Source organism: Rhinatrema bivittatum, chromosome 4 (genome assembly GCF_901001135.1).
Source record: "Rhinatrema bivittatum chromosome 4, aRhiBiv1.1, whole genome shotgun sequence".
NCBI lineage: Eukaryota > Metazoa > Chordata > Amphibia > Gymnophiona > Rhinatrematidae > Rhinatrema > Rhinatrema bivittatum.
Genome location: NC_042618.1, coordinates 243,773,583 through 243,800,066, shown reverse-complemented (window position 1 = coordinate 243,800,066; position 26,484 = coordinate 243,773,583). Strand labels below are relative to the sequence as shown.

General features: G+C 41.6%; 1 protein-coding gene across 4 annotated transcripts in view; it reads left to right on the top strand.

Annotated features, from left to right (window-relative positions):
- Nucleotides 1-26,484, top strand: part of LOC115090621 (potassium voltage-gated channel subfamily KQT member 1-like) — a 408,883-nt gene that overhangs the window by 52,557 nt on the left and 329,842 nt on the right. For all 4 annotated transcript variants that reach the window (XM_029599979.1, XM_029599980.1, XM_029599981.1 and 1 more), the window contains exon 2: nucleotides 9,418-9,998. In XM_029599979.1, coding sequence (XP_029455839.1) covers nucleotides 9,595-9,998 — 404 coding nt within the window. In that variant the 5' untranslated portion in view covers nucleotides 9,418-9,594. The remainder of the gene's footprint in view (nucleotides 1-9,417; nucleotides 9,999-26,484) is intronic.

Here is a 26,484-nt window from a genome sequence, read left to right as displayed (position 1 = left end):
GGCACTGAAGTCAGGCTAACCGGTCTGTAGTTTCCCGGATCGCCCCTGGAGCCCTTTTTAAATATTGGGGTTACATTTGCTATCCTCCAGTCTTCAGGTACAATGGATGATTTTAATGATAAGTTACAAATTTTTACTAATAGGTCTGAAATTTCATTTTTTAGTTCCTTCAGAACTCTGGGGTGTATACCATCCGGTCCAGGTGATTTACTACTCTTCAGTTTGTCAATCAGGCCTACCACATCTTCTAGGTTCACCGTGATTTGATTCAGTCCATCTGAATCATTACCCATGAAAACCTTCTCCATTACGGGTACCTCCCCAACATCCTCTTCAGTAAACAGTTTCTTCAGTAAACAGTTTCTTGCTTCTCTGGACCTCACGGAGGCATATTTACACATTCCGATCCGGCTGAATCACCAGAAGTTTCTGCGGTTCAAGGTCTTGGGACGACACTTCCAATTTCGAGCCCCATTTCGTCTCACAACAGGTCCTCACATGTTCACCAAGGTGATGGTGGTGGTGGCAGTGGCGGCCTTCCTTCATCAGGAGGGAATCTTGGTCCACCCGTACCTGGACGACTGGTTGATTCGTGCAAAATCTCGGGAGGACTGCGAGAGATCAGTGCACATGGTGACGTTCACATTTCGGTCCCTAGGTTGGGTAATCAATGTGCAGAACAGTCACTTGGAACCCACTCAGAAGTTGATTTATCTCTGAGCACAATTCGATACCTTGCTGGGCAAAGTGTTTCTAGTGGCGGACCAAATAGGGAAGTTGCAGGAACAAATACATTCCCTTCTTCGAAGGAACAATCCCACAGTGTGGCATCATCTTCAGGTCCTGGGCTCCATGACTTCAGCCTTGGACTTGGTTCCTTGGGCGTTCGCTCACTTAAGACCTTTACAGCGTGTGCTTTTGTCTCGCTGGAGCCCGGTGTCGGAGCAATTCCATCTACCAATGCCTCTACTTCCGGAATCCAGAGCCAGTCTGTCATGGTGGCTGTCACTGGAGAATCTGGAACGGGGTGTGGATTTGGACACTCCAAATTGGCTGATAATCTCCACCGATGCCAGCCTCTCAGGTTGGGGGGCGGTGTGTACAGACAGGTCCGCCCAAGGGCTCTGGTCCTGCGAGTTCTATGTGGTGCTCCTTTTGAGCCTCTTCGTAGAGTTTCCCTGAAAGATCTGACTTTGAAAACGGTGTTTTTGGTGGCCATTTGCTTAGCCTGTCAGATCTCAGAGTTGCAGGCGCTGTCTTGTTAGGATCCCTTTCTTCGAATTTTCGATGATCGGGTATCATTATGTACGGTTCCGTCCTTTGTCCCTAAGGTGGTTTCAGCCTTTCACATCAATCAAACTGGAGCTTCCGGGGTTCCCTAACTGTTCCTGGGAGTCTTCTCAGAACAGAGACCTTCATCTTTTGGATGTGCAGCGTGCCTTATTGCGTTATCTGGAGATTACCAATGACTTCAGACGTTCTGATCATTTGTTCGTTCTCTTTGGTGGCCCAAAGAAGGGGGACAAAGCGTCAAAGGTGACCATATCTCGGTGGATTAAGGAAGTCATTTGTGCGGCATACATAGCCCGAGGGCATCAAGTGTCTTTGGGTTTCAGAGCTCATTCCACTAAGGTTCAGGCTACCTCCTGGGCAGAGTGTCAGTTACTGTCGCCTCAGGAGATCTGTAGGGCGGCGGTGTGGTCTATTCACACTTTTACAAAACGTTATTGATTGGACATTAAGGACTATGATGAACCGTCCTTCGGGGAGAGTGTGCTTCGTGTGGGTCTTTCGGGTTCCCGCCCAGTGTAGGGTGGCTTGGGTACATTCCACTTTTCTGGACTGATCTGGGTATGTTCAGGAAATGAAAATTGGTTCTTACCTGCTAATTTTCGTTCCTGTAATATCACAGATCAGTCCAGAGGCCCACCCCTTTCTTCAGATACCGAAAGACTGTCTTGGTCAGAACCTGCTTAAGTTTTTTTTATTGTTGAAGCTCCTTTTTTGCAGACATGATTCATGGAGCAGTTTTTAGCAGTTCGGTCTGGTTTTTGCCAGCGATGAAGTGGTAGTCCAGAAATTTGGTTGGGTGCTACACTTTGTTATTTAGTTCTGTTAGCATGGGCTTGGGTACAGGTCAATACTGAGTGACTGCAGGTGGCACTCTCGTTCTGTAGCAGTGCCCAAAGTTCTAATTGTTCTCTGGCTCCACCTTCTGGTAGGGATACACAACCCACTTTTATGGAAGGATCTGTGATATTACAAGAATGAAAATTAGCAGGTAAGAGCCAGTTTCATTTCTCATTGGTCTCATATTTCTGTGAGTCTCCTCCAGAAGCTGAATATTTGGTTGGTGAGCTATTTAGATCATGCATAATCTTCCTGTCCACTCCTAAACCAGAAATCTATGAAAATCTGTACAGTCCTCATAAAAAATGTGAATCACGAGTAAAAAAAAAAAAAAATCCCTAGCAGCTTTTTAACCTGTGCAACTGCAAACCACGTGTTATTGGCTTTAAGCTTGGCATTATTATTAACAACTTAATATTGGCATCAAGGCTTACAGATTGCAGGCATAAACATAAATACAGTATGTTTACTTTCAAAGATGTATGCACTTCAGGGGTGTCAGTTCCAAACATCAATATACACGTCCACTTTGCAGTATTCACAAAAAAAGACTGAAATGGCTCATTTATATTCCAGGTTCAGAGTCTTTAGGTAATCAATCAAATACTTATTTTTCCAATGAGTATTTATGGAATCTCCCACCGAGTTCACTGCACCATTTCAATAGCCCTCAAATTTACAGAAAGAAAGTGTGGTTCATGGCAATCCCTTTTGTAATTTCTGAGGGCCAATCTGACTTCTTAGGGGTGAGGATTACAGGTTTTACCTAAAATCTGCTGCAGACTTCTGGATTGCTCAGTTAAGATTTGTTATAGAGCCATCCATTGGTTTGAGAACAAAACTTTAGCCACCCATCCCAGCCATGTGCCAGGTAAAGGGCAGCTGGAGCTTTTTTGCTCTTGTTATCCTGGATCAAGGTGGCATCTTACTGAGAGAATGATTGCGTTTGCTCTTGGGTCCCACTGTCTTTTTAGTAATTTAATCATCTCTCTCTCAAGGTACACTATACCAAAACAGAATGGAAAACCTAAAATTTACCCATTGTTGTTAGATCCTCAGTGTTCAACCCAGCAGTTACATGGTGGATATTCAAGTTTTAGTGAGTCACTTGCCAACACAGACATCAAGCCTAATGCAACCTGCAGAGGTTATTAAGACTTTGGTGAGTCAATTGTTACTGGATTCTCTGCCAGTGCAGTTTTTGCCAGGTTCCAATTCCAGGGAGTCAGCTAATGTGTTAGAGATGGCACAGGTGAGGTGGAGTATAAACACAACAAGTGCAGATAAAGTTCTTGAAGGTCTAGTAATTTCCAAAAAATAGGTTTGTTCATTTAATACGGCAACTCCACTGTTTTACAGAAATTTCTTTAAAGGGTCCCCCGACACGGACCTCGGGTTTCGCCAACAGGCTGCGTCGGGAGGGACAGTACTTTTTATGGCACTATCTGTCATAAAAAGTGCTGACCTTCCCGACTCCATAGCAAGATAATTAGGTGTCATCTCTGGGTGCTTGAGCACCCATAGCATTGTCTCCTGCACTTCTGTAGAGATTGGGAGCAGAGAGCTCCATGTTGCAGGGCTGTGACAGGGGTCAGTAAGGAAGTGCTTCTGTCTTCCTGCTACTGCTATTGGTTCTCCTTGCAGCCTATTAGAAACATAGAAATGTGTTGTATGATCTTTTTCTGTTGTCACAGTCTGCCCATCCACACCAACTAATTCATCTTTACAAACTCTACTACTCTCTGAGATTCCCTGTGTCAATTCATACTTTCTTGAATTCAGATATTATTATAGTCTCTACCATCTCCATGGGGAGGCTGTTTATTGCATCCACAACCTTCTCTGTAAAGAAATATTTCCTTGGATTTACACCTGAACAATCAAGAGTAATTTCACCCTTATTCCAGAACCACTCATTCTGGAGCCTCTCCAGTGAAGGAGGCCCACCTCCACTGCATGGAAGCTTTGGAGATATTTAAACACCTGTGGGACCGAGTGGTGATCCCCCTAGGCCTGGAGACGTAGGCTGGAGTCAGGCTACATTTTTCTTAAAACATTGTCAGGTAAATTTTAAAACATGCTTATTGGGCATGTGAGCAAAGATACGCTTAATTTTATATCATGTGTTGAAGTGCACACGTATCACTTAAAACATCCCTGCCGTTCATGTGTGTGGAGCCTTTACACATATATATTACATGCTCACACAAGTGAAAGAGAGAGACAGACAATATGACATTCTCTATATCTCCCACTTTAGGAGGGGCACTTTCAGCTCGTTGGATTTTATTGGGGGGGGGGACATGGTGTTACATTGGTCTGCCTAGGGTGCAACTGTAACACTCCCCTCCCCCCCCCCAAAACTCACCCCAAGTTTGAAAGTGCTCCTCTTACAGTGGGAGATACATAAAGGATCATATTCTCTCTCTCTCGAAATCTCCAGACTTGTGCCTCATCAGGACCAGCAATAAAGTTACGCAGGTAATGTGGCAGTGCGTACCATGATCAGCCTTTGCAAAATTTGGGGTTATGTGTGCAAGTCTTGGCCCCTCCCCTTTTCTGTCTCCTTATTTTTGATATATGCACAGGTATTCATGTGCATACTTCCCGGCTTCTTAAAATTCGTGTTGCTCGCGCATGGCCCAGATACGCGTGGATGGGGCCATTTTTGCTTGAGCAGTGCTTGTAAAATCTACCTGTATATCTTTATTCAGCTTTACAAACAACAGTAGACTGTGTTTCCTTTCAGATAAGTGTACTTCAGTTATTCACAGTTCAGCACTGCTTCCCTCGGTACTCATATCTCAGCTTCGGCACAGCTCAATGTTCAATGTTCTTTGTAAAAAAACCCCGATCTGACTTCCCAGACCAGGGCTATCTTTTCGTTCCATGTAAACCGGACTGATTTGTATTGTATACAGGAATTCCGGTATATAAAAATTAAAAATAAATAAATAAAATAAGCTCAGTGCTTGGACAGCGGTACTCAACAAGAGCTGCCTTCCTTCTGGAAACCTAGGCCTGGTCTGACTAATCCACTTGGGTCCCAGCTCTTATTTCTCCCCTGTTGGGCTTTGCCCACAGAGCTTTCTCTTACAAGAGGAATAAAAGAGGACCAGGCACCTAGCCTGGTCCTGCATTGGTTTAAGGGGAAACATAGAGGCACCTCCTCACATACCCCCCCTCAGCTTGGACCCATTGGTCTGAGCGTTTTCGAGTGCCTAACCTCCCCAGCCCCTCTTATCTGGCCTCTCACCAGTTAGGCTTGGGGTCGGGGCTCCCAGGGTTACCCTAGACCGCCCTATACCCATCACCCAATGTACCATCTGCACCCCCAGTCCTTTAACCCTTTCAAATTTCACCTTAGCAGAACTTCTTGGACTGGTTGTAGTGCCGCTATTGGTAATTCCTCTGGTATCTCCTCAGCGCTCTCTGGCCACTCACCCACGCCGATCACTCGCTCCTCTGGAGCCTCACTCACTGGGGTCTCTGTAGTGCCCCCTTCTGAGCTGTCTGTGGTTCTTTCCTCTGGGTTTTCCTATGCAGTCTCTCGCTGGGGTCTCCACGGCACCTGTCACTTGGCATTTCACCTCCTCTCTCACTGGCCTTTTCATGCCCTTTCTCTATGGATTTCTCACAGCTCTTGACTACCGGCAGTGTTTGGGCACCCTACAGGGTCTTCCTCAGGACCTTCTGCAGCGCCACCTTCTGACTGATTGGTGCTGCAGCTCACTGGCTACTCAGTGCCTCCTCCTGGGCAGTCTGTGTCGCCCTCCCTAGGGCTCTTTGTGACCCCTCTCTCAGGGTTCTTCACTGCCCCCTTCTCTGGGTTGCTGATGGGAGCTGTTTCTAGACTCCTGGTAGTGTTTGAGCAGCCTACTGGGTCTTCCTCAGGATCTCCTGTAGTTCCAATCTCAGACTGTTGCTACAACTCAGTCATTTCATGGGACATCTCTGCAAGCAACTCATCTAGTTCCTCCAGGAATTGGTGGCACTCTTTGTCCAGCAGTCCAGGTATTCACTCTCTTGTCTGTTCTGGATACTTGGTAGTGGGTTCCCTTGCTCCATTACCCTGGCTGGCCTTTCCAGCTTCTAAACAGTTGGTGGCTTTGAGGAATAGTTTTCCAACAATGCAAGCTAAAACTGCTGTTTTAGGTTAAAAAAAACAAAACGTGTTTGACTCGGAAGAAAACTGAAAATAGAGAACATTGCCAAAATAAAAGTTTGCACATTATTAACTTTCCATAAAATAAGCTTTCACCAGGAAAGTTTTTAAAAGATATGTCTGCTCGAGATATTAAAAATGGCCAAAGAATCATTTGTAATTTCTAATCAAATTTTCTGCCTACCAGAAGGGCATGATAAGAATGATTCTTTATCGTGGATTCTTTTTTTTTTTAAGCCAGATACTGTTTTAAAATCATCTACCTTGTTAGCTTTTTTAGTTTGAGAGCCATACCCACAATGCCATGTTTAGGCTCTTTTTCTTAAGAAATGATGTCCCTTTTTACGGTTTCAAATTTAGTATGTTTCCTGATTTAGCTCTGGTTAAAAGAAGATGGGTTATGCAATTAAGGAAAGTTGTCCTTGATCTGGTTTCTTTTTCATGTTGCTCTGCAGCCACATGCAAATTTGTTCTTTGTGTACTAGTTACATCTGTTATGACTACAATCAAGTGACACTTTTCCTAAAAGGTAAATGGCAAAAACCTGCATTTCATTTTCCCTTGGAAAACTTATTATCTTTGGAGGACTCTTGAAATTGTCATTTGCCAGTTTGGATTCTTTATGTTGGCAAAAATAATTATTTCTGTTTTGTCTTCTCAGTTGGCCTTTGTTTTTAACTTTTATAAGTTTAATATTTGTGGATCTTTATCCTTGGTGCTTTGCTGGACAAACTTGGGGCTGTATCTATTTATATATTTAAGGATTTTCTATATTAATTTCTACTTTGGAAAAAACTGATGCTTTGCCAATTTGTTGAACATATATAGATTAAATAGATGTAATTGTATTATAGTTCCCCTTTAACTTTCTGTACAGCACATGTTGGTTTCAAATCAGTATAAAATCTGTTACAAAATCATAGAAGGTAATTGTGGAATAATCTGAAATTTGTTTATACAGAGATGCAATTGTGTAAAACAGCAGATAAATGGTAGTCAGCCATCTCAGAACTCGTTGAAAACAGTTTTGAAACCAGTTTCAAATACATAATTGAAAACCCCAGACAAATTATATCTTGGATGGGCTTGTCCAGAATACATCACTGTTCAAACAAACCTAAATTGGTTGTTGTACATTTTTGGACTTATCAGGATTTGAAATTTTTTAAACATGTAGATTCACATTTAAGCTTTGTTATTTCCACTATTAAAGTGCTGAGGAAAGATAGGCTGAGAGTTAGAGCTTTATTAATAGTTGCCCTGACAAAGTTAGATTAGAACCTGATTGCTTGGTCTTTTATAAGAAGGTCAAGGAGATTAGAGGTGGCTGCTTGGTCATCTGGTTTCAATCTGTTGGACAGTTAATAATGTGTTTGTTTTGCTTTTGTTCATTTTGTTTTATGGTTATGTGCATGTGTTTTTATTATGACTGCCTGTTTGGGCATATTTTATTGTTTTGTTCAGTGGTTTTTGTTTTTTATGTTTTTTTTTTTGCTTTTTATGGTTGTATACCACTTTTGATAGCCCCTCGGGGCAGGAAAGGTAGTTTAAAAAAAAAGTTTAAATAATTAAGATTTGCTGTTGATGCCATGTAAAGTAGTGATTGCCCATGGTAAACTAGCATTTTAGCTATCTAGAATATCCAGAATCAGGTGGTGGGTGATAACATTGTGTAACATCCTATCCTATTCCTCTAGGTAAGAATATAAATAAAAACAACACATGAACAACTAGGGTAATTCAACAGAAAGGGAAAAACATATTTTTCAATGCAAGTGATGAGCTTAAACCTTGTTGGAACTGTGTGTAATTATTTCAGCTGCAATATTTTGGGAATAAATTGCCAGGATGATGGTTATTAAATTACAGCAGATCAAATACTAACTTTGAAAACCTGAAAGCAGACATACTGTTAAAGCCCAGCTTTAATAACAGTTTTATCTGAATACCCAGGATACATAATGAAATTTGTTATTGGTTTCATTATATCTACATATGCTAAAATAACACCATGGACATTCTGAAATTTGAGGCAGCTGTAAAAAGGAAAAATGATTTTTGCAGCAACCCTGCCATTTTGAGTTAAATGCAAAATGCAACTGAAAAGGATAAGCAACAAATCAAATTGATACTTTTGACCATATGATTATTGCACATAACTAATCTCTCTTGCAAATACTGAAAACTAACAGTCTGTAATCCACTGTCTGCCTCACATTTATATTTAAATGGGGAAACAGGCCAGGGAGATATGGGGGATGTATCCTGAATGAAACAGGGTGAGGCGTGATTGGACAGAGAGGGCAGAGTGAGTCAGTATTTCTCTGAACCTGACCAGAGAATCTGCCATATGGAGCTAAGGGAGCAGAGAGAAAATAAAAGGCCCTGCAGCAGGAGAGAAAAACGAGGAGGACTACACTTATCTGCCAGGTGGCTTGAGGTTTTTCTGAAGATTGTTTTTGTCAGTGTGTTGCATTTTTTTTCAGAAGACTAGTAAATGTGTCGTATACCCATGTTAAAAAGACTTTTGTTAGCACCGTTTGTCAGACTTGAAATCATAAAGGGTGTTGTAGAATGAACTGCAAAATTCAATTTAATTTGTTACTTAACATGTCTAAATAAAACAAATTCGCTTTTCAGACTGAAAGTTGTAGAGTGAATTTGCTGGCGAGGCATAAACTAGAACTGAGCATAAACTTGTACAGCATTGAAACAGAATTGCTGCATATTTAGAATGTTTATTCATTAAAATTATCAGCTAATTGAGATAAATGTAGCTTATTGTTTTTTGTTTTTTTTTAAATGGCTAGAAAAAGTGTTTTAATTTGATATAGGAGTGACTTGCCTAATAAGCACTCTGTGTGTTGCTGGGAGAGCAAAAAGTTGTTCTGTACATGAGTATTAGTGGTTGGTATTATAAGAGTTAGCAACCAGAAGTGGGATATTGTGCTGTGTTTTTACATAACCTTTTTGGTGGATAATTTGTTAGGAAATATAAAGTTAAACACTATTACCCCCAACATTTTAAGCTGTTTAATATTAGTATGTTTCCAGCATCCTTTTCTGTGTGTGTCTATTTATTTATTTATTTTTAACATGTGCTGCTTCTGATTTTATTTCAGGTGCTTTGACTGACAACAGGTGACAGACTATTGTGCCACAGAGCAGTCCCGTGATAACAGCAAGAAAGACATCTTATCAGCTGCTGGAGAGCACTCAGGGCAGAAAGGATATACAATATCTTCTTTTATGATTTTAAATATTGATCAGGTTTAGCAATACCTGGGTGTCATTACAGAATGTCCAATACTAATGGTGAATCTGGTGGGTACCCAATGTATAACCTTTGCAGTCAGGTTCAAAGCTCCAGTTCCCCTGCAGGGAGCCTGAATGGACGCAGAAAGGCTCAGATGCTACTGGAAGTCAGAGAGAATGCAAGCAATATGCAGTATTCATCTGTTGCACTTGATCAAAATTCAGTGGTGAATAATGGCTTGGAAATCTCCTGTAACACAAAGGAAGACACAAAGGATTCAGCGTTTCCAGTGAGCAGTCAACCATTAAGTGGAAGTGAGATCAGAAGGAACTATACTCCCAAATGTTTTTATAACCCTTATTTGACCAAAACTAGCATGCAGGGAGATGTCTACAACTTTCTAGAGCGACCAAGTGGATGGAAGTGTTTTATTTACCATTTTACTGTGTAAGTATCTACAGCTTATAGTTGGTGGGCTGGCATGGTTGTGCTATTTGAAAATGTACATTGTCTGTTCAGAATTCCTGTAATAAGTTAGTGGCATTAATGATTTTGATCAGTCTTTCAGGAAAAGACCTATATTAAGTTGAGTATGCCAGGTAGAAATGATCTTTTGTTCAATGTATTAGTGCAATCTTTAACTTGGCTTAAATTTCACTTTGCTACAATTTTATGAATTAAATGGGCATTTATAAAATGGTTAGATATATCAAATACAATTTTCTAAACCTTATGTAGATAAATATGCAATTTCAGGACATAAGGATAAAAATTACTTAGTTCAGTGTATATTACTTATAAAATTAAGAATTCCAGACAAGCTGATTTCAGCTGTTTTTAGGGAATTTTACAGGACATGCTGGAGAACATTTTCTGTCAGGGGTCCCAAACTACTGCTCACGGGCCACATCCAGCTTGTAGCCAGATTTTGTGCAGGCTCTGGTAGCAAGAGAAGGAGCTGATTGCATGTGGACCACAGGAATACATTCAACTGCTGCTCAGGTACAAAATACCAATAGAGGCATCTTGAGCATTTTGCAATAAGTTGTGAGTGGCACTTTCTTTCGCTGCCGGTCTAATAATTTAGCACCAAGACGTGTGACCTGCAATTTTTGCACTTGCTCAAGGTTCCTGTATCAGAGTGGGTGGAAGTGCTGGCGGGGTTACCAAACCCTGCCAGCAGAAGAGAAGCAATGTGGTAGCGGTGGCAAAAATTACCGAAGTGCCAGTGGAATTTCCAACTCGCCCTGGCAGAAAAGGACACAGGTGGTGGCTGGTGGTGACTCAAATATGGAAGTACCAGTGGAGTTCCAATTCCCTACCGGCAGAAGAGGAAGATGCCCAGGTAAGGGAGGAGGGTGTGAGAGGAAGGGAAAAGAGTGTGAGTGAGGAAAGGGGAAGTGAAAAGAAAGTGAGGGTGGAGAAGAGAAGGGGAGGACTGAGGGAAAGGAAATGAAAAGGGAGGGAGTGGGCATGAGGGGGAGGGGTAAAAGGAAGGGAATGGCGGTGAGTGTGAGGGAGGATAGGGGAGAGGAAAAGAAGGGAGTATGAGGGAGACGGAGGAAAGGGATGAAAAATCAAGGGATGTAGATAGTAAGAGTGTGGATGGAGAAAGGGTGTGAGTGGGTAAAGGTGTGTGCTACAAACATGTCGCCATACCGTTCACATACCCCATTCCCCCAGGGGGCATATGCAGACGCTGAAGATGTGAGGAGGCAGGTAGTAGGGTTTCCAAGGATGTGGCAGGGTTGCCAACTTCCTAGAAATATTTTTACTGACACTATCTACCATACTTCAGGGAACCATGCCTCCCCCATTTTCCAGGATTTTGATTCACTGAAAGGTGACACGCTCCCTCCCTTGTGCTTCAAACCTCCAGTGGGGCCTGCCCCTCCACCTATCCTGGCCCTATCAGTGATTTTAAATGTTTTATGTGGCCATTTACTTAAGAAGTCTGTGGACCATTGCCTTATGTGGGCATCTACTTCCATCCATGTCCTTTTTCAACGTATGCACATAATGTTCAAAGTTATGCGCCAGCTTTCAAAATTACTCAAATTTCCACAGCATTGAAAAATGGTCATGTATATTGACTATATTGTATGCAGTAAATTGGCATCTGTTCCCACATCCAAATCCAGATAAGCAAATATTTTACCTATGGCAGGTAGGTTGAAAAAAGACACGGACAGAAATTGACAAGGACATACTCCACAAAATGCATTCAATTTTCCAAAATGTTTGCTGTGTTCTCATACATGCGCGTGCATGCACACACACATATACCCACACATGCAGACATTTCATGTACATTAACACATTTACACAAACAATTGCAACTGTCACCAGAGCACATAAATTCAAGCTGTCTTTCAAGTACAAACGCACATAGGGGTAGATTTTAAATACTTGCGCGATCGCGTACTTTTGTTCGCACACCAGGCGTGAACAAAAGTACGCTGGATTTTATAAGATACGCGCGTAGCCTATAAAATCCGGGGTCGGCGCACGCAAGGGGGTGCACATTTGTGCAACCTGCGCTCGCCGAGCCCAGCGCGAGCTGCCTGTTCCCTCGGAGGCCGCTCCGATTTCGGAGCGGCCTCGGAGGGAACTTTCCTTCGCCCTCCCCCCACCTTCCCCTCCCTTCCCCTACCTAACCCACCCCCCCGGCCCTATCTAAAACCCCCCCCTAACTTTGCGCGCGTCGGCCGGCAGCCCCGCTCTGTCCTCCGGTCCCGGGGGCTAGTCCGGAGGCCTCGACCACGCCCCCGGGCCGGCGCCACGCCCCCGGGCCCGCCCCTGAAATGCCGCGGTATGCCCCCGAAACGCCACCGGACACGCCCCCTCCCGCCCCTTTTTGAAAGCCCCGGGACTTACGCGCGTCCCGGGGCTTTACGCGCGCCGGCGGCCTATGCAAAATAGGCGCGCCGGCACGCGCGGTCCTTTTAAAATCCACCCCATAGCCTCTTCTCGCACGAAGAATCAACCACAACTCTTGCCTCTCTCACACACACAGAATCAACCTCATTCTCTCACATGCACATTTAAAAAAAACAATCTTGCTCACAAACACCAACACAGCCTCCCCATACTCACATTTTGGAATTTTGCACTCATTGTAAGGAATACCTTTGGAAATTCTCTGAACTCGATAGAGTTCATCTTTCAAATTTTCATTGGTTATTTTCAAACCTAATGGCAAGCTATTCATTGTAATACGAGGACAAACTGAGTTATTCATATAGCAGGGTGGTTTGCATATCTTATCACAGTTGTTTGTTTCTTCTGAGCAGCTTAACTTGCCAAGCAAGTGGGCTGCTATCTTAAGAGCTAAAGTAGAGAAAACTATGGCAAGTATGATATGATCATACTTGTTAATTATTGTGAAGATTGTATTTTATCTTTTTTGTGTTTGTGTATTTTAGTTATTGTAAACTGCCTGGAAATGTTTAATATCAGGTGAAACTTTAGTTTGAATTAATAGACAAGCCATTGTATTCAGGATAGCTTTGCCTAAAGCAACGGATGTTCAGAATCCAGTCATTCCACTGCCTCTTGGAGAAGAACTGGAGAAGCCTTATAATCCAAGTTTTTTGCTTATATCTTTTGAATTTCTCTTGCCAGTTTTTACCTGTCTAGCTTTTTTATTTTTTTTTTCATGATGATCTGGTTTTTTACCTAGAAAACAACAAGGTAGGCAATCTAAAAAAGCCGTGAGGAAAAACAAAAGGAAAAGATGCTTGAAAAGTCTTTTCCAAATTCTTTAATGGGTGGAGACGTATGAAACAATTGATAAAAATCGCCTGACTCAGGCCGAGTTTAAGAACATAAGAACATAAGAAAATGCCATACTGGGTCAGACCAAGGGTCCATCAAGCCCAGCATCCTGTTTCCAACAGTGGCCAATCCAGGCCATAAGAACCTGGCAAGTACCCAAAAACTAAGTCTATTCCATGTTACCATTGCTAATGGCAGTGGCTATTCTCTAAGTGAACTTAATAGCAGGTAATGGACTTCTCCTCCAAGAACTTATCCAATCCTTTTTTAGACACAGCTATACTAACTGCACGAACCACATTCTCTGGTAACAAATTCCAGAGTTTAATTGTGCGTTGAGTAAAAAAGAACTTTCTCCGATTAGTTTTAAATGTGCCCCATGCTAACTTCATGGAGTGCCCCCTAGTCTTTCTACTATCCGAAAGAGTTTCGCCACCTTCTAGTGGCTGCTTCGAGGTCTATGAATAAACATACAAATTAACACAATAAATCATAAATACTTAAAACATGTATATGAAAAACATTAATGATAAAGCAAGATAACTTTAAATTAAAATAAAATGGCGGAGCAAGATGGTCGGTGAGGAACGCCGAGGAAAGGCTGGTTGTTTATTGTTTCAAATTTCCTAAAACTATGCCGCACACAAAGAGAAAGGGGAGACTGAGGGGGGTAGACGATAGCTTACCCCCTTCGGACCCCTCCCAGCCCCGAATCGACGGATTCTTTACCAGAGCTATAGCCTCCACGCCGGTGAGACTGGTCGCTGGGACAGAGACGCTGGAGCGTGCGATCTCACCCTTGACCCCCGACATCTCTCTGAGTCCCGGAGAACTGAAGCGGCTTGCACCCTCAAGTGACAACGGCGCGACACCAAGCAGCCTGGTCGCAATGGAGGCTCCCCAGGTGGTGAACCTGGGTGGAGCGAACATGGCAATGCGAGTAGGTAAGAGTATCGGAACGGGAGAGGAGATAGCCTACTCGGGAAGATCAGCAATAGAGGCTATTCCACGTCTGATGGAAGGTCAACATCAGGGAGAGCAAATCTCCATTCTGCAAGGATCCGCGCGGTGTGAGCAAGGTAATATGGAGGAGGGAAAAAACCTTTTAAGGGCTATGTCTACTGGGATTGGGATCTTCACACCAACTACTAATACATTAGAAGGGATTTGGGCTGCGCTGAAATCTATAGAACATTCTATTAAATCCCTTTCTCAAATAACTTTGGATACAAGAGAGCAAACAATAACTAATAATAAACTAATAAGGACATTTAATGAAAAAATGGATGGTATGGAAAAAAGAGTGGATTCTATAAAGAAGATTCAACAGAAGTTAATAATTTCTGAAAAAATAACTAATAAAAGACTAGAGGGAATAGATAATTCACTGAGAGCTCACAATTTGAGAGTCCTCAACTTTCCGGTCCAGCATTTAACATCCCCCCTGGATATGTTTAAGATTTATATGAATCGTATACTAAAGATTCCAGAAGCAGCAACACCTGTTATTGTTAAGGCCTATTATTTACAGCAAAGAGATGCAACTACAGAGCAAGCTATAGCTGGGCCTCAAGTGGAGAATTTGGACTTAACAAAACGTTTTGGAAACCTCACTGGATTCAGAGATCAAATTAAGGAAGCCTTTGCTTATTTCATTTGCTTTTCTTTCTGAAAGAAATTATATATTAAAATTATTCTTAAGAAATAGGCAGGTATCTTTTTTTGGTCATCCTATTTGGATTTACCCGGACGTCATAAAAGTAACCCAGATGAGACATAAGGAATTCTTATTAATGAGATCCGAGGTCATCCAGCTAGGTGCAAGCTTTGTATTAAAATATCCGGCAAAATGTTGTATAAGGTATAGGAATGTTCAATATGTATACTTAGAACCAGACCAGCTCAGAGTCTTTTTATGGTCGTCCTCCCGGGAAACCCCTATTACTGCTTCAGCAATGTAGAAATATTGGCTTAGCACTAGTGTGTAGCGACCTGGATATGAAATACAGAAATTTGCTTATATTTGATGCTCCTTTATTTCCTTCCTCCCTCCCCTCCCCATTTCTTATAATTCTGTTGTTGGACATTTTGAAGCTAATTGCAACTGTTATTTTCTTGAATTATTTTATTTGAAACGACAACAGCTTATTTTCTGTACAAGTTTGATCTTGGGTATATTTTCAAAAATTTGAAAAATAAAGAATTATAAATTAAAATAAAATAATAAAGATAAAAACAACTTTGAGAACCTCACATCAAACTAAAATAAATGGAACAGAAACCAGAAGACATAACATGAAGACATGCAAATAGAATAAAAGAGCATATAAACAATATCAATCTAAAAATATATACCTCAATCTAAAAATATACCTAAAAAGTCAGTCAAAGACCTATGTATATTAAAACATTGAATATTAAAATTTTCATTAGGCATTATGAGATCAAATGCTTGACTCAAGCTATTTACTAATTAAAGCAATTTGAAAAAATTATTATGAGAAAATGTACCTCAAAGTGACTTCACAAATTTGAAAATAATTTGAAATGAATCACATATGAAGTGTGTTCAAAAACCATCCGCAGTGCAAATATATCTGTAAAGATGATAACGATTAATGAATGAATGAAAAGACAGTGAATTCTGTAAAAACTAAATAAGGAAAAAGGACCAGAAGTAGTACCACACCTGTTAAGAAGCAAATTGCACTTAAATCTCTAACGGTTCCATTCACCCAATGGTGCCGCATACTAAGAAGGGTTCAAAAAGTTGAAAGTGAATATATTGTTCATAACATTTGAATTGAGCAGATGTCAATTGGAACTAAAGTGACTTGGTTTGGAAAAGGAGACTAAATTTAACCCGGTAAACCTTCTAACAGGTGTGGTACTACTTCTGGTCCTTTTTCCTTTTTCTTTATTTATTTTTTGCAGAATTCACTGTCTTTTCATTCATTCATTTTTTCATTAATCGTTATCATCTTTACAGATATGTTTGCACTGCGGATGGCTTTTGAACACACTTCATATGTGATTCATTTCAAATTGTTTTCAAATTTGTGAAGTCACTTTGAGGTACATTTTCTCATAATAATTTTTTCAATTGCTTTAATTAGTAAATAGCTTGAGTCAAGCATTTGATCTCATAATGCCTAATGAAAATTTTAATATTCAATGTTTTAATATACATAGGTCTTTGACTTTTTAGGTATATTTTTAGATTGAGGTATACATTTTTAGATTGATGTTGCTTATATGCTCTCTTATTCTATTTACATGTCTTCATGTTATGTCTTCTGGTTTCTGTTCCATTTATTTTAGTTTGATGTGAGGTTTTCATAGTTTTTATCTATTTTATTTTATTTTAATTTAAAGTTATCTTGCTTTTATACACTTATTTATGTTTTTCATATGCATGTTTTAAGTATTTATGATTTATTGTGTTAATATGTATGTTTATTCATAGACCCCGAAGCAGCCACGAAGGTGGCAAAACTCGGTCTGAATCGGGCGATTTTTATCAATTGTTTCATACATCTCCACCCATTAAAGAATTTGGAAAATTTTCGGGCATCTATACTTTTTCCTCACTGGTTTTTTTACCTGCCTATCTTTTTAAAATATTATATTTGTTTTATCTTTTACTTCGGTTTATTTTGTTGTTGCTTGAAGGACACTGCTATCTGGAAATCGAACCTTATCTCACTCACCCTTCCCCAACTCCCATCTAATGCACTTCTTCCTCCCCCCCCCCCCCCCCCCCCCCCCCCCCCCCCATATTCCCTCTCTTAATTTTGTGATGGTCCTGCTTCTTTTCCTGTAAGGTTTCTTACTGGTGTAATGTCACACCTATTCATAATTTCTCTTTTTGTACTTTTAAAGGTTATCAGAACTCTTTAGTTTGAGTTTTAGAAAGAAATTCAGTACAATTTTGCTTTATTTGAATGGACTGTAATTTAATGTTCATTTTTCTTACCTTCTGTTCTTTCACCTGCCCCAGATTATTATTGAACACTAGGATACACTGTACCCCTTCCCCAGAGTTCTTTAGATTTTATATGCTGATCTGACTGTAGTCTCTCTCTTACTTTCTGCACTGTAGCATTGTACCTGAATACTGTTACTTAGCTATTGTAATTTGCTTTGAACACTTTTGGTGGAAAAAATGTGTTGTAAATAGAGATGATGAGGAGGTAATGAAAAAAAAAAAGAGAGATACAGCAGTCCTCGTGTTTGAACACTAATAAGCAATAGATTTTTTTAAATGAGGACTTTACCTTGAAAAGCGTGAAGGGCTAACTGCTCAAAATCAGTATAGTCTCTACTGCATGCATTCTTAATCGTTGGCTTAGTTAGGAATACTTTAACTTGCAGATGCTGAACAATTTGAATATTATCATCTCCCCCTATTCTCACCACTTGGTGAAAAGAGAGAAGTTTTCCATCATCAAACATCTGACAGTGCTATATTCCAGTCCTCACTATTTACTAAAATACTGTGTGCTAAAGTGATCTGGGAAATCGGGATTTTCCCATGGTGGTGAGATTGGAGCAGGTATTGTCGAGAGCAGATTACTCCTTAGTTCCAGGTATCTAAAATAGGACCTGTAAGGCTTGATGCCTCCAGCTACTTTCTGAGCTCATAGAGGATATCCAGGGGAATAAACACTACCCTGATCTTTTGGCCAAGTGTTTCTCCAACCTGTCCCAATATTTGTCTTTTGGTGCAGTTTGCCAAGCAATAATACTTTTCAGGTGTACCGTTTATTGGTAAGGCTAAAAGTTGGGAAGACAAAGTCATCTGAGTCTTGTGGGGCAGATACACCATCAGCAAAACTCTTGGTCCGTCCCCCCCCCCACCCCCCAAAAAAATAATAATTTTTGGATATCACTGAAAGAGGAAAAGAAAGTATTTGGAATTTTAATGGATAACATTTCTAACAGGATCATATTCTGGGTAAGACATTCATTTTAACAGTAGCATCTCTACCTATATAGGAGATGGACTAGGGAGTCCATACCACCAGCTTGAGTTTAATTTGCTTCAAAAGTGGGATCAAATTAGAGTATAGTCTCTCCAATATGCTACAGATCCCTAAATAAGGCTTCCCAAGCTTAGCTTTTAGCCAATGTGACCCCATTTTAGAACTTGGAAATTCACCTAACTCCAGAGGATGACCAAAACAAATTAGTAAAGGATTGATCCCTCTCTGACTATCACAGTACTATCACCCTTACCATATTCCAGCTGCTGCCCTCTTTCAACCTCTGCTCCATCCAGAGGACCTCCGCATCCCCTTTTACATCCCCCCCTTTTAAACCTTTTCACATTCCCCTAGCCAATCTTTTCCCTCAACTCCACTTATAACCCCCAACTGATTCTCTATCATCCCCTACCTCTCACCTGACCCACCATCCCCTTTTTATCCCCTTCATCTCACCTCCTCCTCTCCAACGCTTCTCTCATATCTCCCTAGCTGCTCCTCTTTCACCCCAACTCCTCTCTTTATATCCTTTCATTTCCCATCTTTCACCAACTGATTCATCCTGCAAATGTCTTCCTGTGTCTAATCTCTCCCTTCAGACAGCCTCTTCTCTAAACATCCCCCTGGCCAGGGCCAGCAGCAACATTTTCCTTTGGGCTCTGGGCCAAAGGTGGATGACAGCTGGTGAAGAGAGGGCAGGCTGAGGATAGGAGGTAACATTTTTCTCTTGGGTAGGTTCAGTGGTAGGTGAGGAGAGAGAAGCCATGGCAATCTTTACCAGCCAATGCACACCCAGCCCTCTCTACCCCTCATGGCTGGTCCCAAGATCAACAGTGATCAGTAAGTTACAGCAGCATTAATAACAGTCAACCTGGGATCTGCAAGTCAGTGCTAGATCACAGGCCCTATAGCGGCCATGATTCTTCCTAACATAGGGTGTCGTATTACCATAGAAACTCATGTGAGAGCAGGGATCCCTCAGGGGCTGTGAATGCCTGCTGGCTCACAAGCCCCATTCTGCCTTTCATTACTATTGCTGCTGCATCTGGCACCTGATGAAAGCTGTCGTTTGAGGCACATGTGACCCCAGCTGAAGGTTTTGTGACTCCATTTGGGACCTACAGTTTGGGAACCTCTGGCATTTTAATAGTATCTTGGAAACATTTAAAAGGATATATTTTAATCAGATTTTTTTTTCTAATTTTTATTTCTAAAATGTTCATGTTAGAGACAATTTTTTTTTTTTTTTAAATTTATCAATTTTCCAAAATACGGAAATAAACATCATCATTTACTAAGACCACAATTCGCTGGGAGAAGAGAGGGAGGAACAATATAATCTGTATCTTAGGAGCTATTAAAGAAAATAATTTTTAAACCATAATTCTCGGTGGCTAAACTTCAATCTAATTTCTTCTTTTATGCCTGAGTTATGGGGCTCAGGCATGAAGGAGGAGAAGAGGGAGGAGGCATTCTCATTCGGGAATCTAGAAACATTTTTAATTGTTCAGGAAAAAAATAAACATAAACCTCATTATTGAGTTTCAAGATACATTTACAAGGAAATTTCAATTGAAATGTTGCCCCCAATGTTAAGGCCTCTTGCCGTAAAGACAGGAAACCTTTCCTCCTCTCCTGTGTGGTTTTAGCCAGGTCTGGAAATATTTGTATATACTGGCCATGAAAATTTATCTTAGGGTTCTGGAAGTACATACGCATTATATAATTTAGGTCATTTTCATACAGAAATGAAACTAGCAAAGTAGCTCTTTCCACAATCTCTATTGTGGAAGATTCTAAGAACTGTGTGAGATTTTGTAAATCTAACTGGTAGTTTTGTTTCTCTACCCCTCATATTTCTAAAAGGAAGAAAATAGACCTTGTTAAATGATGGTAATTTTTCCAATGGTACTTTCAAAACTTCTATTAAGTACCTTCTTAATGTCACTCTGGGCTGTTCCCCTATAATTTTAGGAAAGTTTAAGAGTCTGAGATTAAGACGTCTCAGGCGATTTTCCATATATTCTATTTTCCTATTTAAAACCAATTGTTCTTGTATAATTGTAGATTGTACTTCTAGCCCTTTTTTTACCCCATCTTCTAGCCCCTGGATACGTTTCTGATGATCAACTATTTTAATATTTGAATCATTATCATGAATATCTAACTTTTGTGCACATTCAGAAATCTGCTGGGAACACTTTCTAACTTCCGTTCCTAGTTGTACCATGAGCTCCCATAAAGAATCCAAAGTCACTACAGCAGGTTTAACAAACAAATCTTCATAAGAATCAGTTTGAGGTAACAAATTATGTACTGTAATGTCCTTTTGTTCTTGATTTGTTGCAGATATTAAATTTGTTGAAGTCTCTGTTGATCCCTCTAAAATGCTAATAGAGGTCACCGGCTCATTCGTTAGCAAAACAACATCTGAGGCTTCTTGCAAATTTGCTGTTTCCTCAGAATTGGGGGGCTCAGAGTAACTTCACCAGATGAGACTGAGGCTCCTTCAACAGTCGCATCTAAGGGGATATTCGCCCCCTCCATTTGTGATTGAAGAGCTATGTACTGTGAGATAATACGCTGACCGGGATGAATTGTTTGAGTTGAGGGATACACTCTAACTTTCCCTTTTCTTTTCAGGGGCATAATTAATAAGTAGGTATTTCAATTTGCTTATCCCGGACAGAGTACAATAGCTGCCCACCGATAATCCTACTTCCTCCTTCTCAACGAGATAAGAAAGCCAGGCTGGAAATGAGTCGTTCTTGACACCAGGTCCGATGAGATGTTAGTTGAAGATCTTTTCCCAAAATTTCGGACAAAGCCGCGCGCTGGCAGCGTCTATCGCGCCGCACTAGAGTAGTTTTTAAGCCCTTCCAGTCCCCGATCTCTGACGTCACGGGGTGGGGTCAGGTTCGGCGTTCGGGTCTCCGTTGGCCCTGTAGTAAGCAGGGCCCGGTAGCTGAAGAGAAACTCCTTCTACACCTTCTAAAGGTAAAACTGGATGCATCTTCAGCCATCACTGTCTCTCTCAGCAGGATCTGCCACTGGTGCTTGCCTCACTTAGGGTTTAGCGGGGGCTCACAGGTTTTCAGCCCTTTGGATGAGAGCCCTTTCACCCCAAAAGGAAATCTGGCATAAAAATCTCTCGCTCTGGAATTAAAATGAGAAAGGACCTTCTGGCAGGGAGCACACAATAAGGTCTCACTTCAAACACAAGATGCAGAGTGAGGCTGGGGGGGCCTCACCAGCGAGTAAAACCAAAACATCCTCATTGTTCAGAGACTCTCTAAAACTGATCACACTGAGGGCCCAAAGCAATATAGTGCTCTCAGCCTAGTGCACAATTTGACGTGCGGCAGGACGGACATGTATTTTGAACGCGCTGGAATACCTCCGAAAGCAGTAATAGGAGTAGCGCATCCAAACAGGTGCATAGCTAATAGCGCTCATCACATATAGATGAGACTATTAACTATTTCTCCCAATGCAAAAAATCGTCATGCGCCCGACGTGCACTTTTTATCATGGAAAATGTAATGCCAGCCCCCGAGCATGCGTTACGTCATGCCATGCGTCAAGGGCTCAACTAAAAAAAAAACAAAATTACTGTTTTTCTGTGGTTCCTCTTACTTAGTATTGCAACAATACTAAGTAATGGGAACCACAGAAAGCAGCATCGTGAAAAAATAAAAATGTTTGACAGAAAAAAAGAATTTCGGGTTGCACAATATACACCTACAATATACACACTCCAGGCTGTGTGTATTGTGCCGGTACATTAGCTGCCGCGGAATAAAATGGACGCTCATATGGAGCATCCTTTTTCGTAACCTGTACACGTCTCTTGGGTGCCCAATGCTAAGAACACACTAGGGATGCGTGATTTATCCCTAGCACAGCCTTTTTAGTATGGCAGCTCATTTGATTATTGTATCAGTCCCCAGGAGAGGTGGATGTTCACATGTTGAAAAAACAGGCACCCAGTTTGGATGCATGTTTTTTCACGCATGATATTGCATTGGCCCCTAAGTTCTAAAACAGCTGGCCTAAAGAGGGTTGAGGCATCCAACAACAAACAGCCCTCCAGGTTGGGAGGGGCTGAGAATACTCCTGGGGAATTTCTGCGCAAAAAAAACTTAAAATTCTGCAAACTTTATATTGGTCAAAATAAGATAATTTACGTGACAATCTTTAAGTAATTACATTTTAAATTAATACAGAAAAAAGTTATTACTTAGAGATGCAGAATTTTAAATATTTTGAGCAGAATTTCCCTAAGAACATAAGAAATTGCCATGCTGGGTCAGACCAAGGGTCCATCAAGCCCAGCATCCTGTTTCCAACAGAGGCCAAACCAGGCCACAAGAACCTGGCAATTACCCAAACACTAAGAAGATCCCTAGAAATTCACTGTAAGAGTGTCCCTTCCACTCGCTCTCCCTAATCCCCTGGCCACTTTGCCCTGTCAGGCCCTAACTCCACTTGCCAGTAACTCTCCCCACTACCTCTAGGCTTAATCCTTTCCACTCTATCGCCAGTCCCAGAGTTTGATCCCTTTTCTCAGTTCTGCCCCTCACACAGGCTCCCTCTGTCCCTCTCTCTCTCACACACATGCTCCCTCTCTCTAGTATACATACATGCACCCACATATAGGCTCCCTCACTGTCTTGCGCACACACATCCCCTCATACAGGGTCCCTGTCTCTTGCATACACCCACACAAGCTCCCTTTCTCTCTCAAGCATACATCTTCAAATAGGCTACCTATGTCTCTCTCTCATGCACCCCTTCACACAGGCTCTGTCTCACACATACCCAATCCTTTCACACAGGCTAGCACCTTCATATACACTCAATCCCTTTTTCTTACACACCAGCTCCCAATCTCTCACACACACACACACACTCCTTCATAATCTCTTCATATCGACTCCCTCTCTCTGGCAGCCACACTCAAGTAACACCCCCCCACACACACACACTCTCTCACCTCCCATGCTCTCTCTCACACCCCTCTCCCTCTCCTCACACACACACACACATTCACTCTCACCGGTGCCTTAATCTTTGCCATGATCGGAGCGTATCCCGTGGTATGAGGGGGCTTTCCTCTTCGCCGTGAGAGGAGCGCTGGGGCCTTTATCTTTGCGCGCTCTGTTTGCAGCATGCCAGGGTCTCCTCTGTGTAGGGGGGGAGTTCTGTGCTCTGCAGTAGCACAGAATTTCTCCAGGACTAGCTGAGAGGAATTGAAGGCTCATAATATTAAAGTTCTGTACAGGGATCTAGTGGCCAACCCATAGGGGTGCCACATATAAGTCCATTCAACTTCCCAAAGCCCTTTTTAGGAACGTGGCATGGGATGTGCTGAAACAGGTACATTAAGCTAGATAAATTGTCCAATTTTAGAATGTTGATTCTTCCAGAACAAGTCACTGGCATCTTAGCCCAAGTTTTCAAGTCGGTTCTTTTTTTATATTACTGGACCATAGTTCATGGAGCACAGATCCTTTGGCTCTCTTGAAATAATTGTCCATAGATATTTAAATTTAGAAGCTTCTAGTCAAAATTGTGCAAGATGGGGGAATGCTCAATTTAGGGCCTACCTGATAAATCTGAGATTTACCACGGTTCAGTTTGTAGCCAGAGACTACCTCAACATTATCGAGAATAGACAGAATAACAAGGACTGAATGGCTAAGGTTGGTGACAAACAGTAGCATATCATCTGCATACAATGCGATTTCATGGAGCCCAAAATTGATGAAGACTGTTGGATCATTTGGACCATGGGTTCTATCAACAAGTTAAACAAGAGAGATGATAAAGGGCAACCCTATCAGGTGCCTCTTAGTACTGAAAACAGTAACAAAGCATATCTATTAATGACTATTCTGGCCTGAGGTTTATTATATAATGCTTGAATCCAATTTATGAATTCTAATGGGAATTTGCATTTCTCTAAAACACAAAACATAAAAGGCCATAGTACATGGTAGAAGGCCTTTTCTGTGTCCAATGACAGGAGTAATCCCGAGACACTGTGCCTCTGGCCCCAGCTCACAATATTAAACAGTCATCTGGTGTTGGCCATATAGATACCCAGCCTTTCACAAACCCAGACTGATCAGAATGTACTAATATAGAAATGAGTGACTCCATCCTTAACTGCTTGAGTTTGAATGATATTGGGTGTATACGAATCACAGTTTAACAGATCTATATCTTTTTTGGGGTAAACGAATGATATTAGTATCCAGCAGATCACCCATGGAGGAATCCACCCCTATGGAATTAAATAAATTATTGCGCATAGGGAGTAGCAGATGGAGAAATCATTTGTAACATTCCATTGGATAACTGCCGGGCCTGGGCTTTTGCCAGAAGCAAGCACCATAACAACCCTATGAATTTCCTGCCCTGGATAGGGCCAGCCAGCCTCTGGCTCTGCTCATTGGTTAAGGATGACAACCTAACTGAATTTAAGAAGGCATTGATTATTTTCATAGTTGGTATCTGTGCTGGAGAGTATAAAGTCCTGAAGTAATTCTTAATAGCTTCTGATATCTCCAGGAGCTTGTTTAATTTTGCCTATGAATGTTTTTTTTTCTCTTTTCTTTTGAATTAATCGAGCAAACATTCTGCCAGCCTATTACCATTCATGTAAAACCGTTGCTTTGATAGGCAAAATGCATGGTCGATCTCATCAATTTGCAAGGCTTTCAATTTTTTCTCGCTAAAAGTAGGGTCTCATATGCTATGCCCTTTGTGCTTCCATTCCAGACCCTGAATCCTAATATCCAGGTCCCTTTGATTTTGCAATCTCTGTTTACATATTTGACTGGCCTAGACAATAATGTGACTTCTCATGACCACCTTAAATATCTCCTAGGCCAAAACCAGGGCATAGTCTTCTGGACTGTGATGTTGCAAAAAGTCTGACACAGCTTTTTCCATAAGATCCTGAAATTTGGAGTGACACATTGAGACGCTCAAACTCCCTGGCAGCCAGAGGAACAGGGTCCTAATCGGGGAAAAGAGCAGGAAAATGGCATGATGGTCTGAAAGAAAGCCTGGAAGAATGTCACACGTGGAAATCTTTGCCAACAATGATGCTAACCATAGAAAATAATCTATCCTGCTATACGATCTAAATCTCCCAGAATGACAAGCTTAGTCCTTTCTTGACACCTTACAACTTACATTGAATGTAACTTACAAGACACCTCCAGGTGTCTTGTAAGTTACATTCAATGAGGATGTCCACCAGAGCCTTGTTCCATCATATGTTTGAAAATGCTTTGAGAACCTGTCTTTATGCAAGAATTCCAATCCCTGCCTAACAAAATGGTAAGATCTGAATATTTCTCCAAAAATTGAGTTAGATGGGAATAAACAACAGCATAGTCAACATTGGGACTATATACCAACCCCAGGACAAAACAAACAAAACAAAAGTTCACATACTAAAATGATCCACCTCCTCTCGGTCCTGGACTACTTATTTAACTGTTACTGAAAGGGGTTTTGAATGAAGATACATTCCTCCCTGCTTTTGGAATTGGAAGAACTAGAGTCCTAGTCCACCCATCCACTCAGGAGTTCTGGGTGTTCCAAATCCTTTAGGTGAGACTCCTGCAATAGAGCGATTTGGGTGCCATTTTTAAAAAAATGTTACAGCACTCTCTTTCATTTAATTGGTGTGGCAGTTCCATGTACATTAAGTGACAACAGCTTTGTTATGATGCACAGCGTGCGGAAGGGTCCTGGGAGCTGCCTCACTTTAACCCCCGACGCCATTCGAGGCCACTCCTGACAGGGATGCCGCTTCAAACCGCCAAGGCTTCTCCTCATGGCGTGGTGTCTAAGCGCCGCTATGTTCCTACTCTTCCCATGCCTTCCTTTAGGTGTACGCGTGCGGCTCAAACCCATACTTATAAGGCCCATGGCGGGAATAGCCCTGCTGTGCTCTCGGATGATGTCCCACCCTTGGGCCTTTATAAGCCTCCATTGTCTGGTCCCCCCACTGAACGCAAGGACTTGCTGCGATCTTTAAGGACTGTGAGCAACGATCCAACTGTGAGGGTCAAGAGAGAACAACAAAAGAACAGTAAGAGACTGGCAAAATGACCCAACTAATCATGGCAAACCCATGAGGTGTGAAAAGA